Raw genomic sequence first — 19675 nt, 5'->3', positions numbered from 1 at the left:
GTGGTTGGGATGTGTAAAACCCTGAATCTATTGAATAATCTATTGAATAAAATCAATCTTGCGATCCACTGCACCTCTGGTAAAACTCACAACCACTGAGCTTACATCCCTTTCACACTGCCCCGCTTCCCCGCCCCATATTCAACAAAGTACAGCTATTTAATTATATACAGCCATGCATGTATAAGCAGCAAACAGTTTACACTGCAAACATTCCTTTTACAGTTTGATATATTTGATAACTACAGTATTTTACATTTGTGTAGCAGGCGACAATACATGTATATTAATTCCAAACTTTCCACTGTTATACCATTTACTCCATTCTGACTGGATTATTTCACTAAAAAACACAAAGGTTATCCTCTTATAAACCTAAAAAACCAAAATGATGTCATTGCATCAAATGGGATGTCATTATGTAAAACAGGTAATGGGAAGAACGTTTTGAAATTGATGTTTTTTGTTTTGTTTTTTTAACTAAATAAGTTGTAAGTATAAAAAGTTGTAAGTACAAAAATTGTTTGTCATTTTGTGGTGAATTTCTCACTGTATAAGTTATAACAATCACAAATTTAGTGTAAAATTGCTTTACAACACTATGTTATTTTATATAATTTGTGACTATTATACATTCATAAATTTACAAAAAAATCACAAGTTTACAATTCTTATATAAACACTAAATTAAACTTAAAAATGACATATTAATGTAGATATGAATCCACTGATTTACATGTTTCAATACATACAATGAAATAACATTTATAAAATGTAGCTTCATAAAAAAAAAAAAAAAAAAAAAAAAAAAAAAACATCTTGCAAAATGTACATTATACCACAAAACAAATGGTACCCTCTGACTGACTGCATGTATAGCTTTGAAGATAAACAGTGGAATAAAGTGTAAAAAGTATTTTCTGTTGTTATTGACCTACAGAATAAAGCAAATGAAGAGCTGACTAGTAGCTGTCTTCACATTCTGGCTGTATCATGGATCAACGTGGATTGGAAATGATACCTTAGTGAAGGCAGTGACCAGTTTTTTTTGTTTTTTTTTTCAAATGTAGAAAAATAATGTTTACATCACATCCTGACCAAAGCTCAAAGAGAAGGGGCACATGGCAATCAACCTATTAAATAGCCCAAACTAAACTTCAACTGGCAATAATATATTAATGTAATTTCCCCGAAAAGTACTTTATTCTACCATACATGTGGTCATTAAATATGTACCCGGTATATCCTATTAACTTGTTTTGGTATATATAAGTGAATTATGTCTAAAATGATTCAGTATTCAAAACCTATATAATTATAATTGTAACTTACTTCACGTAGCCCAGTGGTAAAGGGCTCACTGGATCCGTCACCAGTTGGCCCAATGGGCTATTTCTCGTTCTAGCCAGGGTACCACGACTGGTATATCAAAGGTCATGGTATGAGCTATCCTGTCTGTGCATGGGATGGTGCACATACATGTAAAAGATCCCTTGCTACTAATGGGAAAATGTAGCAGGTGTCCTCTCTAAGACTATATGTCAGAATTACCAAATGTATGACATCCAATAGCCGATGATTAATAAATCAATGTGCTCTAGCAGTGTCGTTAAACAAAACAGACGTGTTCACTTTTAACTTATATGCTGTCTGTTTAAAATGTTTACAAAATGGCTTATGTTAGCAGTGCTATCTGAAAAGGAAAGTACACACAGTGTACATATCAAGTCATGAATTTCATGAGACTCTGCCTCTACTAGGTGACCTGCTAGGTGACCTTGCCCTTAAACCAACACAGCATGCTGAACACAAATGAAGAGTTTATTAATACACTATAGTGTGATTATTAGTACAAGATGACTGGCTAATGTCAATAACTTTTTGTTTTGTTTTAAATTTATTTTGTTTATAAATACTAATACACACATGTATAGCTTCATTACGCAGAACTTGGTTATGAACAGAGATAAACCAAACACATTTTATTTTAACACTTCTTTCTCCTAATATTACTGGTTGGTACCAGCCATCAGACTAGGTGAAGGTCAATAAAATCCTGTTCCATCTGGTTACTAAGACAACAATGGTTGTAGATATTACTCCCCACCCCCCAAACCCCCCCCCCACAAAAACAACCCCAAACAAACAAAACAACCATGCACCAGTTAACAAAAAGCAAGTCTGTAGGATGCCTAGGGGTTCCGTTAGGAAGTAAAGTTTACATGTTTGAAGTTAAGGTGTCCTCTTTCCATGACAACAATCATTTATTTCCATTTACTTCACGATCAATCATTTGATTTGTTGCCTCTATATTTCAATTCAAATTTGTATATGTATACACTTTAATTTTGTAAAAGAATACATTTCCAGATGTTATAATCTTTTAAGATATTAACACCAATTCAATTTTCTCTCATTGAACATAAATCAAGTCATAATACATTTGGATAAAAAAAAATTCAAATATGAAGAATTCTTTTTCTATCACATAATTTTTCGTTGCTATATCCAGTATTATGTTATTCCAATAATAAAAGATGGATTTAAAAAAAAAATAACCTTTCTTTTAAACTGTATATTATCTACATACCTGCAAGTAATCATCATATTAAAACAAGCAAATATCCACTTCAATAAATACGACTTTAATGGAACCCCTAGCTGTTGGTTTTAAACAAAAGCATGCAGCTTCGTGACTACTGACCTGTAGCTTGCAAGGCACTGAAGACAGGTATTTTACAATTAATCTCCTTCTTTGGCAGTGCACCGTTTGTTTTACAGTCTACGGTCATATGCAACAGAATAGCAACAACTTAGAAGAATCATATTCAAGCATGTATCAACTAATGAATGAACGACTGTATGAGCTCACTGAATGGATAAAGGAATGAAGATTTTGAGATGCACAGATGAATAAAAGTTTAATCATACATGTACCTCAGCATTCAAAGATGAAATGAATACATTCAAAGAGTAACTACAGTTATACATGGACACATGATAACTACAGAGATATTAAATAGGCTCTGACCTCATCATATTCACAATGTCCCCAAACATTAGCCCACATGTTTTCAAAAACAAATTTCTTTTTTATTTTCAATGTTTAGACAAAATGTATTCTAAAATGGAATAGATATTAAGAAGAATCAAATCTTTGGAATACAATAAAAGAACCATTAGCCAAGGAATTGATGAACACATCATACATTACTCCTCTATAATGAAAAAAAGAGAGAAGTTGGCTATGTACTCTGCCCCTTTGACTGTCATTTTAACTTTTTTTAAATTATTATCTTACTTATTAGCCACTGTCATAATTAACTGATAACATTGCCCCCATTATGACTAAAGACTAATGTCTCATGCTTTAGCTGGCTGCCTACATTGTAATAGGACTGTTTTAAACTTTAAAACTGACGCCTTAATTAACAACATTTACTGGTGAGTGCATAAAATACCAAAATGTTAGGAAGGATCAACATGTATCGTGGCCCTTGACTGAATCTAATAATTGATTATGCAATACATGTACTTCTTACATCATCGGGATAGATATCTCATGGTTAATGTATCTGCCAAAGGTTACCAACCTGATTTGACAAAAAATGCAGCCCTCATACTAAAATAACCTGCACTAAACAGTCATGTATCTGCACTCAAAAGTCCAGCAGCCTGCACTATTTTCAGTTTGAGAGAAACAGCTACCTCATCTGATAACAAAACCCTACCAAATTGTTTTTATTTATAACAATGGATGCTATGTACGACATACATTACTAATGATTCTTAAGGCGATGCCACACAATATGAGTATTTCATATGAGAATAGCAGATTGTGTACAGACAAACATGATTTTATCAGTTGCTATGCAATCGGCTATTTCCATATGAGGCACTCGATTCACATGGCATTGCCTTAAAAATACAACCTTGGTATTTAATAACTAGTCAGTAAAGAGACTAAAACAGATGATAATAGTTAATCTCATGGTTAAACAGGTTGTCACAAGAATCCATATATACTATTAATAATTATACCATCATCAAGAAGTTAAAAAATAAACTATTTTATTTTTAAAAAAGAAAGAAAAAAAGTACAGGTTACATTGTCATGTAATTCCTTTAAAAAAAAAAAATCCTTTTACTAATCTAGCTATGACAAGTGTTTTTTTTTTACTATGCATGCAACACAAACATACCATTTGTGATGTCATGTGTTGAGTTCACAGGTGCAGCCTGGTCATTTTTAGGCTTTAATGGAATGCGACTAGGTGGACAATCTAAGAATGGAGTTGACAAATGTTAACAACAAAATAATGATAAATTTAACCAAACTACATGTTGATCGTCAAATAGGTTGACATTACATTAGTGATTTAAAAACAAAATAATAATAATAATAATAATTTAAGAAAACAAAGACAAAAAACCCGAAGAATATGAACATAAAATATATGAATAATAATAATTTTTAAAAGGATAGCAAAAGACATTTTCACTGAAATAACTATGTATTGTATTCATTTAAAGTGCTTTTATGTGTAAATTTAATTTTAATCATTTAATCATTCATAAGCTTTTACATTCAGGATATCAATTATTGTAAATATTAAACAATTTGAACACTGACAATATAAGATCTTTACTAATACTGAAAGCTAATTAAAACACAAACCATCTTATGTATAGCTAGTACAGTGCATGCCAAAAATACAGACATTCCATAAAGACCATTTCAATTTGGAATGATGCCAAAAATACTAAATAGTTTTGCATTATGAGACCTTTCCACCCCTCCTCCATCTTTTGCCTATTCTTTGAAAGGCCTGTTAGAAAAATTTGGAATTATATACACTTCTCTATGGTCCTCTCTATTGAAAGAACTAAAAAACAATTTGGGTTGGTCGTAAAAAAGATTCCAGGAACAGGTGCTTTTGTTTGGACATCTGTAGTCACAAGTTAAATTAAAACAGTTCTAGTATACCCAGAGCCTATTTACATGTAGATACATCTGTGTTTAACAAAGAAAGAAAGTTTGTTTTGTTTAACAACACCACTAGAGCACATTGATTTATTAACCATCGGCTGTTGGATGTTAAACATTTGGTAATTTTGACATATACTCTTAGAGAGAAAACCTGCTACATTTTTCCATTAGCAAGGTTTTTTTTATATGCACCATCCCACAAACAGGATAGTACATACCACAACCTTTGATATACCAGTCATGGTAAACTGGCTGGAATGAGAAATAGCCCACTGACAGGGATTGATCCCAAACTGATGGCACATCAAGTGAGAGCTTTACCACTGGGCTACATCCCGCCCATATCTGTGTTTAGCAGAGTGTGCTTCACCCCTCAGTTTAGCCATTTCAAGGTATCACAATCACTGTCTACAAAATACTTTATGCTTAATTCTCTTGGATTCATCAAAGTCAGTGTGTTCATAAAGTGGTACCACTTTTCAGAACTGACATGACAGTAGCTTGTTTGCCAGTATTTTCAACACCCCAACCTAGCAGAATATAACAGACACAGATGTTTATAATCCAAAAAAAAAAGGTCTACATTAGTTTATGAAGGTAGAAAGCCTGTCACAGACAATTGGTTGAACACTTCTAAACCTGGCTTAACATTGCATTTAAAAATGTCCGGTACATCTTATATGAAAAAACTTGGACAGCAAATGTTTTAATTTTGTTTTTCATACAAGCCCTGCTTGACACTTATCATTTATAAGGTGAAAAAACAAAAAGAAAATAAGAAAAACACATTGCATGACATGCAAAGAGAAGAAGTTTAAATTTGTTTCCAACATGCACAGCCAACAGTTAGCTACATGTAATTCTGCAACTTCATAGCATATTCTGTGAGATATATATTTCATTGGTCAGGCTACACTGTCTTCATTATTAACAAGGTTACACTGTCTTCATTATTAACAAGGTTACACAATTAAGCTGTCTCAGATGCAAGGCAAAATATCAAGCTGTAAAGTTCTACCATGGTCATCAAATGACACACTTTTGTTAAGACAAATGAAAAGACATTTTTTTGGCATCCAAACACAACACATTCTTTTAATTACCTAAGTGCCCGAGTGGATATAAATGGGAATGGATTCTATCCTCAAATGGTTCCAAGGGGAAATCTCCTTCAAGTTTGCCAAGTAGTATTGTGAAACTGCAGTGTTAAGATTAAATCGTGACTACAAACAAAATATGTGTAAACAGCATTTCCTGGTCTTTTTAAGTCAAAATGTTAATGGATTGGGTACCACTCAGAGCTCACTTTGGTGTTTTGTGGACCCTTTACAACACAGGCAGTGTAGCCCAGTGGTAAAGCACTCATTTGATACACGGTCGGTTTAGGATTGATCCCCGTCGGTGGGCCCATTGGGCTATTTCTCGTTCCAGCCAGTGCACCACGACTGGTATATCAAAGGTCGATGTATGTGCTATCCTGTCCACGAGATGGTGCATATAAAAGATCCCTTGCTACTAATGGCAAAATATACCAGGTTTCCTCTTTATGACTATATATGTATGTCAAAATTACCAAATGTTTTACATCCAACAGGCGATGATTGATAAATCAATGTGCTCTAGTGGTATCGTTAAACAAAACAAACAAACTTTATGACACTATTCAAATCTTTCTGAATGTTTTCTCTCACAAAAAACCATGGTAAATGTAATGAACAAGGATGTCAAGTAACCTCCCACAATACAGGCAGAATATATTATTTAGGACCAACTGAAAAGCATTGTTTTCTTTTATACAAAGCATAATAATTATGGGAATTTTAAGGCTAGGCTGAACACTAAATTCCACACTAAATTCCAATACAGACAGTTTGAGGTCAAGTAAAACAAACAACAGGCTTTTTAAATAGACATTTCAAGTCCAGATAAAAAAACACAAACTACAATTTTGCCACAGCTAGTTTAAGGTAGTCCAGGCAAAACAACCTACACTTTGTCATAGATATGTTTAGGTCAAGCAAAATACACTTTTTCATAGCTATTTTGAGGTCAGACAAAACAAAAACTACATGTTCACATTTTGAGGTCAGCCAAAACAAATCAGATATCCTAATAGACATTTTGAGGTTAGGTAGAGTTTGTGTTGTTAAACAACACCACTAGAGCACATTGATTTATTAATCATAAGCTATTGGATGTCAAACATTTGATAAAACAAAATACAGTTTCTCATAAACATTTTGAGGTCAGGTAATTAAAAAATTAAGGTGTTTCACAGCTGCTTTGTGGTCCAGCAAAACATAAACTATTTTTGTGACAGACATTTGAAGGTGAGAAAAAAAAACTTACATTTTAAGATCATGCTAAACATAAACTACATGTTTATAGACATAATTTGGATGCCAAGCAAAACATACATAAAGTTCTTGCATACAGTTTCTTCATCATACCGTATTTCACTGTGTATTAGCCGATTCTGTGGATAAGCCGACCCCATAGTTTGTCCCTCAATATCTAGTACAAAAAGGGTGGTATGATGTAAAAGCCGACTCAACTTTTATGTTGTTGAAACGGACAAAAATATCCGATCGAGACAATGTTGGTCTCGTGCAACAGTCAATCGTGGAAATTTATTTTGGTGAACTGATTAAAGTACAATGTACAAAAACTATTTTAATAAAGATTTCAAGAAAGCTAATGTGGGATAACATTGTTCTGGGTTTTTTTTTTCTGAATGAATCGATCGTATTGACATCACTAGCTGATAAATATAGTTTCACTTTTATAAGGCAGTGTAAATATTATTTAACACCCATGATAGATAATTGCAATGATGAACACTATGTCTTCTGTTCTTTTTTGTAAGTGGTGATATCCCTAATAAAACAGTTTCTAATAATTTATTAGGAATTGCAGAATAAACAATGATGGTAAGTAAAAATCAACAGTTCTGACCAATTAAATCTGCAATTGAGGACAAAATATTAGCAGTCATAAAAGACTTAATGACTGTTCTGATCATGTGACAAATTTGGTGCCAAATACTGGTACTATTTGTCGGTAGCTTTGCCAAAAATTGTCGAAACAATAAAAATAAAATAAATTTCATTTTATTTCTCAAATAAAATATAACCTTTATTGTGTATCAAACAAATTAATGGACACTGGTATGGGACTTAATAAAGGCTGTTAAAAATACTGGTCAAAAATGCAACAGTAAGGTTTTGAAGAGCTAGAATGACGGATGAGTTTTCGTTAGTATCGTATTTCGTGTACACATGTTTTTTAATTTTCTTTGACATTTTTTGTTGACTGTGTATTGGCTGAGCCCTCTTCTCATGATGGTATTTAGAGGCTTGAAAAGTCGGCTAATACACAGTGATATACGGTACATGTTGAGGCTCAATAAAACACACAACACAATACACAAAGAAAATTAAAGTAGAATGCAGAAGGACAAATGCACATGTCGTACACCAGGCTCTAGTCCACTAGATCCATCCTGTACAGCTTTTGTTCTGTGCTTTGTAGTATAGGAGTCATAGCCCAAGGCTCTTCATGCACATGTGACTAACCAATCCTAATCTTCAAACTGCATGCACGTTCACGGAGGAGTCTTCACACAAGCACTGGCTACAGAAACACACATGTCTAATGCTAGGCAATAAATGTTCTTGACTTCATCCGGTCGGTAGCATGCGTCAGGCATTGCAAGCTGCACAGTTCGGCCATGCTCTCTTACCTCTGCGGGGGATGTGCGACACTGATGGAATGGATGCAGTGGATTTCGACTTGATCAACTGAGAATTCTTTTCATTGGCCATCTGCACTTGATTAAGTTCTAAACACAATGTTCACAAGTCTGATAAAAACATTATAGTCAAAGCCGTAATACAGATGAAATGTTACGTGTTCACATTTTGGCCATCTGCACTTAATTGATTACATTCTAAACATATTATTAACACATCCAATTGAAAAAAAAAAAAGAAAAAAAAATTCTAGTCAAAACCAGAAAACATGGATGTGTGTTAATGTTCACAATGGGTACTAGTGACAAACTTACCAACCTAAAACACAGGCATCAGATGCATCTATTTTTTGTTTTTAAATATCCATCATACGGAGAATGTTATGCACAAACACATTTTAATACTGTCAAACTTACCAAACTGTACTGAATGTAAAACAGACTAAAACACTAGATAAACCATTTTGATCAAAGTAAACCAAGGATCCATTTTGAATACACTACATTTTGACAAAGAGATGTGATATATGTTTAAAAATAAATTATTTTATGACACAAAAGCTGAAATCAGAGGAGAGGCTGAAAAATGACATCCCTGTGACAGTGTATTAAAGAACCAAGATTAAAGATTCCACAATAACATCTTATAATTACAGATTCCCCACCGTTAAACGATTTAGTCCAACCTGCCGGATGACGTAAATAAAAAAACTTGAATCTGATCTTTCGATAAACCTCAGAAAATGATGTCATTACCTCACCTGGGACATCATTACGTAAAACAGGTATTGGAAAGGGCATTAGAACTGGATTTATGCATATTTTAATTAAATAAGTTGTTTGTAATAATTGTTTGCCTCTTTTTTATGCACTTATCAATGCATAACAGTCACAAATTTAGTGCTGCTATGTGAAGAAAATTGGCAAAACATAGGTCTTTCTGCATCTTATTTGCAAACTGCTTGGGAAAATACCATTGTTCATTAATATACTGACGGACAGAAATAAGGGATCACCAAAGCAGTACATGTAACAGCAAACAGTGACTGCAACTAAAACCCTTATCATTAGTGTCAAGAAGCTGGGTCACTGACATTCAGTTCCACTTTATATCCTTGTGTATTGTACAGTATTTACTATGCTAGTAGTAAATTAAATCTTTAATATAATATGAAACAACTTTGAAAGTTTCTGACCATTCTGATTGCTTTTCCTCATTTGATCTGAACTGCCGACTGCCTTTTTTTGTACTTGCGCTTTGCAAGGATCTTTTTGCACATACGTCCAGTTGACTACCGTACACATATGCTAAATATTGTGTACAAATATGAATTCCATAAATACAACATCAGTGGACACCACCATCTTTGTCGCTTAACACAGATGTGGCAATAAACACGGCAGCTGTGTGTATAGCCTTGGCTAATGAAGGAAATGGGTTTTTTAACGATACACTCAACATATTTTATTTAGAGTTATATGGCGTAAGACCTTGGCTAATGAGGGCTGGCTATCTATCTACACAGCGGTCAGGCCACTACACCCTATCTAAAGTTTCCTGTGCTAAGCACAGTTTACATCTACTTTGATCTATAATACCAGGTGTTCCCTTATTTCTTTCTATCAGTATATATCTATATCTATATATCTATATATCTATATATCTATATATATATATATATATATATATATACATACACAGTCAAACCTGTCCTAGTGGCCACCTGTAATCAGCAGTCACCTGCCTTAAGAAGCCACTTTTCCCCCGTCGATATATGTAAGATGTACAGCGATTATGAATAATACAATTTGTTTTAGCTCTTTTGTGTTAAAAATGGCAATGTTAATTAGGTTATTAATTTTGAGATTGCTGTAACTAGTGAAAAGTCACATGTTTATTAAAACTGTAGTAAATTAGTAAAAGATTCTACAAGATGGGGAACAAATGCTGCAAATTTGAAGGTGATGTGGATGACCAGAAGAGATAGGACTGATAGTACTCCACAAACAGCATACAGTGCACTCTGCGTAAACCAGCTTATTGGTGTGATCTACAAATCTAGAGGAAGTGTTTTATCATCAACTATTTTATCATCCCATGGTTAATAATACACATTAGAACAGTTGCATAAACTATAGTCCATCCCACAGGAAACACCTTTTTTCATACTTCAGAATATACTACAAATTATGATTTCTGAGCCGACTGTTTTCTAAATCGCACACAAAAAAAATAATATTTTTTTTGTTATTTGTTTTTACGTCAAACCAAACTGAAATTATTTACCAAAAATATTTTTGTAGGAGGATGGGACGGACTATAGGAATTTTGAAAGTCAATCACTACAAAGGACCACGGACTGAAACACCACTGATCATTAAAACTGAAATATCATCAGCACTGTTTAACTCTGCTTAGATATTTTAATCATAGTGGGAGCAATAGTTTATTTTAACTCATGACTATAAACACTTCTGATTTGTACCTGCCAACAACAGTCTGGTTAAAACAGAATACACTGTATGTCTAAAAATAAAGCCAAATGTATTAGTTGCAAAAACGCCACACTTGCTTCAAATCACTGCAAAAAAAGTTTGTAGCTGAATGTACATTCCCCAAATCCTGCAGAAAATGAGCAATCAACATATACACCCATGAACCAAAAGCTACTAAAAAAAATATTGGTGCAAATTTAACATGCATTCCTATTTTATTAATATCCTAATTTTTACTAAGTTTGTTCATAATTAATATCCAATTAAATAGAAAGATAAACTGAGAAAATTTATATATATGTTTTAATGTCATACTTTTATTTTCTGCTGATCCAAATAAATGTACGAGCAAAAATACACCAACATTTAAGACTACCTCAGAATCTACTAGTATGATAGAGGTTGCAGTTTCCTACAAGAAGCCATCACCAGTGTACGTTTAACACAATAGTCTGTGCAGGGCATCAACCACCACCACCACCACCACTGTCACAGTGACCTAACCTTCAACAATAGTCAGGATTTCTCGAACCATTATCTGACAATAGACTAGTTATGAAATATTTTAACAGCCATATATTATATTCTTGTAAACATTTTAAATTATAAAGCTAAAAACAAATTTAAAAAGACAATGTATAAAAATTCCAAATTAACAAAAAGTTTAAATATAAATAGTTACAATTATCTCCCTTTAATTTGGGCATGCCGCCCAGTCTTCATTAGTTGATTGTAATTATCTCTGCTATTTACATTAGGTTTGGGGTTTTTTACTAACAGTTATTTAATATAATCATATATATTATTATATTAAATGGCTATTAAAGTCCGAACCAAATTAACAACAATGATAAATTACTCTCCTACCTTTAATTACTGTTACATTTCCACCAACTTTTGTCCAGACACAAATTGTGAAAAAAACATTACAGTGACACAGATTCCATATATGAGACTGTAACGATGTTGCCAGTATCAACTTTGCTGAGATGGCATAGGGCAAAATACATGCAGGTTTCTGCCATCTGCCATTTTGCTTTTTTATGGAATACTCTTCAAGAGGGGTGAAAGCCTCCAAAGTATGTGTCATAATTAATATACAATCAATGATCTCTAGTGGTATCTTTAAACAAACAAATACCACTAAAAAAATTAATATGACGTCATCAAATTTGCTTTTATGTCATAACATGTTATAACGTTGTTAGATTAAGTCATATCCTTTCACCCCTCTTGCAGAACATTCCATAAAAAGTCAAAATGGCAGCCGGCACAAATTACATGCTTTTTGCCCTATGCGATCTCAGCGAAGTCAATATAGCTGACATGGTTATCATCTAGTATGTGGAATCTGTGTCATTTTAATGTTTTTTTCAAGATTTCTGTCTGGACAAAATGTGGGTAAGATCTAACGAAAAATAAAAATAGGAGAGCAATTTATTGTAGTTGTTAACATTTTGGTTCGGACTTTAGCGAAAATGAACATATTGTAATTAGCAGAGAAGATATCGGGATGTCTGTCAAAACAAAGGGAGATAACGGAAATTATTTATGTCTCATTTAAAAAAGGGTTTTAATGAACTTTTAATTTTTTTTCCAAAAACAAATAAATCTGTGATACCTTTTTAAAAAAAAAACTACAAAAAATAATCTTGAGAGGAAAATGTTGTCGAGGTGATAGAAAAGTGGTGTCCACACACAACATACAGTGTTTGGCACCCGAAATGACCACCACGCCACTGTGACAGACGTACACCTGGGCAACCTCTAGTACCTGAGGACACTTTACGTTCACCAGCAGCAAAATAGTCAAGCAGAAACTGAGGCACCATGGGTTTACCTTCATGATGGAAATAGGATGGATAAACAAACTGCGGACCATGATCTGCTATAAAATTACAAAAAGTAAACAAGTATGAATGGATGACCCAAGGATATGAGTTGGTAATAATGTCCCAACGCTATGAACAAACTTAATGTGACGACCAGAGAAAGCTTCAGAAAGAAATACAGCAATTCCTTTGAGATCACAACTAACAGATACAACAGAATATTGACAATAAGTTGTTATTTTCATAAAAATTTCAACAAAAACTTAAGTTTCACAAACATGAATTATTTGGAATTAAACTGCTTTAAAAATATTTAAAAAGACTTACTTTTTTCAATTACTTTTTTATTTAAAAAATTATTTGTAAACATTAAAAAATTAATTCAAAATCAGTTTAAGCAGCATTAAGATGAACATTTACAAGAGCAACCATGACCAAGTGTTTTTGATCTAGGACTTACATGACAGGAAATGAAGCTAACCATGAAAACTTAACAAAGAGCGACACCCAAAAGTTGATGCCATCTTTTGACTTGGTCATAGTGAGAGGAAAACCAGATGTAAATAGGTTAGAGAACACATCTATAAGTTTTTAGTTTAGTTTTTTTAATCTTTGCTATTAAAATGTTAATTTTAATAGCACTGATGAAGTGACTTTAAGTTAGAACTGTTCCTAAAATAGTCACACAAGGGGATTAGTGGGAGCAGGACCCTTTTTCAATGCCTACCAATAAAACCTAGTGTGAATGTTGGCAGAGTACAGTCTGTATGTTGCCTTCAGTGACTATTGACACAGGTCACACAAACACACAACAAATATGGGATTTGCAGAAGCAATGAATCTTACTGAATTTGCAGCCTGTATATTTTTGTAAACTTTTACTGTAGGTGTGTGAATGAAAAATAGCAAGTATAAGTTGACGTCTTATTTGGTAGAAATAGGAAAGCTATGATTCGTATTCTTCTTTTATTCTATGCATCTATAGAACTTGATAGTAATCTTCTGTTAAGTGTTTACAAATCCACTCCACTTATAAAGGTGTCAGTATCACCCATCCTGCAAGATCACAGATATATCGGTTAGTCTGTAATCACATGATGACAGTCACTGGGACACTTTGAATGGTTGGTTGGGATAATGAATTTCTTTCTACATACACTAGCCATGTAGAAAGAAATTCATTATCCCAACCAACCATTCAAAGTGTCCCAGTGACTGTCATCATGTGATTACAGACTAACCGATATATCTGTGATCTTGCAGGATGGGTGATACTGACACCTTTATAAGTGGAGTGGATTTGTAAACACTTAACAGAAGATTACTATCAAGTTCTATAGATGCATAGAATAAAAGAAGAATACGAATCATAGCTTTCCTATTTCTACCAAATAAGACGTCAACTTATACTTGCTATTTTTCATTCACACACCTACAGTAAAAGTTTACAAAAATATACAGGCTGCAAATTCAGTAAGATTCATTGCTTCTGCAAATTCCATATTGAGGATTGCAAACATAATATTATGACATGGAATCAAAACATATCTATAATTACATCATTTTACAATTCTGAAAGGATTCTACAAAAAAAAGAAGCCCCAACAAATCATTTTAAAAGCCCCAAATTCAACACCTGTATATATGTTCAGATAAGTTTGTTATTTAATTAGTACTCTTACCACATGAAGTTTTAGAATGTTCTTCAATTGTGCTCAAGGAATAAATAATTTCAGTGCTTAACAGTACTAGGCAGCAAGTAGTAATTTCTGGTAGCACAACCACCACCGACTACTGTCCATGCTTACAATTAAACACCTAACTGTAGCCAGTAGATACAGCTATCTAGTTTTCTCAAATGGCCTCCTACTTTCAAAAGTAACAACCACCCAAACTTTTCTTGATAAACTAATGAAACAATTCTACAGCTGTGTAATAAGGTTTGTACTGGGATTATTTCTAAGGAAAACACATCTAACCTACAGTTATTTATAGAGTCCAGTTCTAACTTTGACTATTTCACAGGTACTTCTGTCTGCTTGTCTATCAATATTTTATTCAACTGTTGCATTTCAACCATGCATTAGTGGAGGTTTTCTACAAGCTTTCTACAGTAAAGTGGCACTGTGACATTCAAACTGTGCAGTGGTACGTAGAGTTTACAACTGTCTATGACACACTTATTGAAAATATATATAGTAAACACAACTTACCTTTCATTGAACCTATCGCAGTACCAGATGACACAGATAAACCGGCAGCTTTCTTTGTATCTTTAACAGCATGTGCAGAAGATTTTCCTCCCCCTATGGACATCAGATAATAATCATTAGATTCATAATATTTATCTACTGAATATGTTTTAATATGGGGTTCACCTTTTTTGTCTTTCAAATTTCTCCCCAATTTTCATTTTTATAATTTTAGATTTTTTACAGGTAGTTATATGATGCTCTGTGACATGTTGGTTTACGACCTCATCACAAGGCTGTTTACGACCTCATCACAAGGCTGTTTACAACCTCATGACAAGGCTGTTCACGACTTCATCACAAGGTTGTTTACGTCATCACAAGGCTGTTTACGACCTCATCATAAGGCTGTTTACGACCTCATCACAAGAATATTTATGAACCTGCCATGGAGCCATGTCCATGATAACACAGATGTTTTAAAAACATTTAACCAAACTCTAACGGTATTATATGTGAAGTAAGATGGTACTATAAATCTTTCAATTTTACAAGAAAAAACTTTAAAAACCTCTTTTAGGAGCTGGTATTTTACTCGAACAATTGTCTCCTTTTTTTGTAGATATGATTTTCTTCTCGGCTTTAGCCTGTATTTTTTCCTCTTCCATTTTTTTCTCCCTCTCTTCCTGTAGAAGAAAACAAAAAGTTTACCTGCTGTAAATCATTAAATATACATATTATCCAGTTTCAAATGCCTGCAAATTCAACATGCTTAAACATATCAGTGATTTATACTGTTACATCAGTGGTTGTTATCTACCTAAAACAAGCCAATGCATATAGCCATAGAAAAGAGGTTCTTGTGAATCCAAGGTTTTAAACAGAACCAGACGTCTTTACAATGATCATCATTACAATGTGGATTCCCAAAACATATCATGATGGGAGTCCACAAGGATCCCAATTTTTCATAGACTGTTGCCAAGTGATTATTTAATTCAGAACTTAAAGCTAACAAACAATTTAGACAATGAAATGTTATCTTCTGATAAATTCTGACTAAAAACTGGATGTCGAACTAGATGTTCTTTTCTTAAGACTGACATTTCAGAATGTAAGTAATTTTTTTCATGATTATATTTTTGAAGGGAATATTATGTGAATTGGATTATGCGATTCAGACTGAAAAATAAGCCCTGACCATTCTCCCCAAAATTGATGGTAATATGCTAAATGTACATGTAATGTCCTATTACATCAGAATTCACACCTTCTGACTCCAAGCAAAGCAAATTAAAAAGCAATATGAGTCTTCTCAAAATATACTACTCAAAAGAATTTAAGGGTCAGACGATATTTTCGACATTATTTTCTGAATATCAATTATATTAGCTAGACCATAATGTTACGCATGGTATTGTTCCATTTTGACGAAAGTGGGTCTAAGCAACCCATAAATGAATTAAAATCCACTGTCATTGACACTGTCGACTAGTTCTAATGGCGAAAACATGCTTACATTTGCACGTAAATTAGGGCGAAAGCGAAAGGTCTGCTAAGTGCCCATAACTTGCTTTTTCACAAAGCGCTTCATTTGCACGCTTTGCACGTGTATTCCATGTTCCCAATGCTGAATTTCCGTATAATTGGAGCTTGCGTTCGTGTACGGTGCACACTCCAAATTCGACAATGGTACGACTTCAACTGACTATCGAAGATCGAGGAAGGGCTATTGCTTGGCTTCAGGATGGCAATACGCAAAGAAATGTTGCTCTGAGACTTGGTGTCAGTCAGAGTGTCGCTGGCCAAGCAACGAATTCTGTTCGAAATCGTCCACGTTCGGGAAGACCCCGAAGCACTATAAATAGAGATGACCGCTACATCACCAATATGGCTCTACGTCAATGCACAACCACTGCACGCCGATTACGTGACAATCTGCAGACTACGACTGGAACTCGAGTGTCTGATCAAACCATACGCAATCGTCTGAGAGCCAATAATCTACGCTGCCGTCGCCAGGCTGTTCGACCACCACTCCTACCACGTCACAGAACGGCCAGACGTCACTGGTGCACGCTTCATCTGCGGTGGCAACGTGTTCAGTGGGGTCGAGTGATGTTCACTGGTGAGTCCAGGTTTAGTCTCCAGTTCAACGACGGTCGGGTTCGTGTCTACAGACGTCCTGGGGAGCGCTTCGCTGACGTTAACGTTAGACAACGTCACCGGTTCGGTGGTGGCAGCGTCATGGTGTGGGGCGGCATCTCTATCTACCACAGGACCCCCCTCTATGTGGTGGATGGCAATCTGAATGGAATCCGCTATCTGAATGAGATTATCCGGCCGTTGGTTCTCCCAAGCCTTCAGCAGATTGGCGGCGGGGCAGTTCTGCAGGATGACAATGCCAGACCCCACTGTGCCAGGGTGGTAACGGACTTTCTCAGACAACAAGGTATCGCCAGGATGGATTGGCCAGCATATTCACCTGACTTGGCCCCAATATAGCACGCCTGGGACGAATTAGGCAGGAGAGTTCGGGATAACCATGCCCCTCCGGCCAACCTTCATGATCTGGGTCAAGTTCTTATAGCAGAGTGGCAGGCCATTCCCCAAGAGTTCTTCAGATGTCTGATCAACAGCATGAGGCAACGATGTGTCGAGTGTATTCACGCCAGGGGTGGATTCACACACTATTAAACGAATGTTCTAATGTGTAAAATCCATGTTTGACAACCTTCAACTTTGACAGCATGTCATGTGACTTTCTTGTATACAGTGACGTTTATTTGTGGGTTTTTTGTAAATATGGAACAATAAATAAAAAATTTGGTATAGTTTACATCATCAATCTAATACACTCTGAAACTTATTTGGTTATAAATTTTTGACCCTTAAATTCTTTTGAGTAGTATATTTCTTTGTATTGATGATGTATACTAGGTTAACTAGACAACTTGTACAAGTTTACTATTAATTATACAAATTGGTGGTCTAAAACATTTCAGCAATTTGATTAGTCATTTAATACTTTCGGCAATTTGACTGGCCATTTTTACACTTTCAACAATTTGATTGGCTATTTAACACTTTCGGCAATTTGATTGGCCATTTAACACTTTCACAAACCACATTAAAAACTAATGAAATGTCCTATATATGTAAGTCAATTTATATCATTTATAAGTATAGAAAATATACCTACATACTTATTTTCAAAATCTGTACATTCAAAATAACTCTCAACAATGTAATTTTCTAGGTTTCTTAAACTCCTTTTCTTTTTCTTTCTATTATTTCATATATTTCTGACACAGAGAAAGCCAAAACAGTATTTTAAGTCTTTGACAAAGCTTCAGATTAATATGCACAAAGCACAGTGGACATTTAACCGACAAACAATCGATCACCGTCTGGTTGGTGCAAATTGATAAATGATCACCAGATTCTGTCTGATTCCCAGCCCTGACTGGAAGTGTTCACGAAATGTTAGTGTGGCTAATATTTATCATTAAACATACTCACACAGGGTGTAAATTAAGTAGTCACATCTTTCATCATTCTAGGAATTTGAGTTTAATTCTAGAATTAACAGATAAACGTTACCTCTATCAACAGTCTCTTTTCATGCTCTTCCTTTTGATTGTCATCAATATCATCTTCAGTAGTTTTGTGTCGATTTAACTAATTAAATAAAAAATAAAAATTAAAACAAATGGAACTGAACTGTCAATAAATAATTACATTTCAATATAATTGGCTATTTTTTGTCATAAAGCATAACAGATTAATCAACTGCATTTATCTGTTAAACCTTTTTCTTAAGACACCTGTTGGTGTAAATTGTAACACATACCGTTAACACATATACTTGTGAAAACATTTTAAAGATCAGCATATGGCTGGCTGCACCTAGGTATTGACCAGGTCACCCATGACCCACCATCCAATGAACAAAAAAGCATAGTCGAATCTGAAATTGACTTATCTGTGGGGCACAAGTTAACTGTAAGCTCTAGGGTGGTAAATAGGTTTTAGTTGAAAAAAGTATTTAAATGTATTTTTAGAATGTTTTTTTCTTCAGGATATTATCTTACAACTTGTTTAAAAACATATTCAACTCATTTTAAAACTCACTAACGAGCATAAGTTGGATATGTTTTTAAACAACTCAATGCGTGATAAATGGTATCTAATGGCTACTCATGTAGTATTCTTTATTTACCAAAACCACTACAGCACAATACAATTACCCATCTGTCATTGCTGTGTAGCAGGTAAACAATTTTCAGCAAAACAAATGACTTTCTACTTTGATTGAGATTAATGTATCCAGCAGTAATTGTTTTATATTATATTTGATGGATGGTACAAACTGTAATGTCTGAATTGTAAGCTGATCTCGGTCCCATAAAAG

At 34.2% G+C, this 19675-nt stretch overlaps 1 protein-coding gene across 4 annotated transcripts in view; it reads right to left on the bottom strand.

Annotated features, from left to right (window-relative positions):
• The window catches only part of LOC121370603 (serine/threonine-protein phosphatase 4 regulatory subunit 4-like), a 115826-nt gene that overhangs the window by 12334 nt on the left and 83817 nt on the right, over positions 1-19675 (bottom strand). For 2 of the 4 annotated variants that reach the window (XM_041495945.1, XM_041495947.1), the window contains exons 19-22: positions 18865-18942; positions 15833-15947; positions 15283-15375; positions 13078-13125 (exon numbers count right to left, since the gene is read on the bottom strand). In XM_041495945.1, the coding sequence (XP_041351879.1) occupies positions 13078-13125; positions 15283-15375; positions 15833-15947; positions 18865-18942 (334 nt within the window). Of the gene's footprint in view, positions 1-8401; positions 8832-13077; positions 13126-15282; positions 15376-15832; positions 15948-18864; positions 18943-19675 lie in introns of those variants that run through there. The other 2 variants (XM_041495948.1, XM_041495946.1) reach the window with 2 other exon arrangements.

The sequence above is a fragment of the Gigantopelta aegis genome, chromosome 4 (genome assembly GCF_016097555.1).
Source record: "Gigantopelta aegis isolate Gae_Host chromosome 4, Gae_host_genome, whole genome shotgun sequence".
NCBI lineage: Eukaryota > Metazoa > Mollusca > Gastropoda > Neomphalida > Peltospiridae > Gigantopelta > Gigantopelta aegis.
This window is presented reverse-complemented; position numbering and strand designations above follow the sequence as displayed.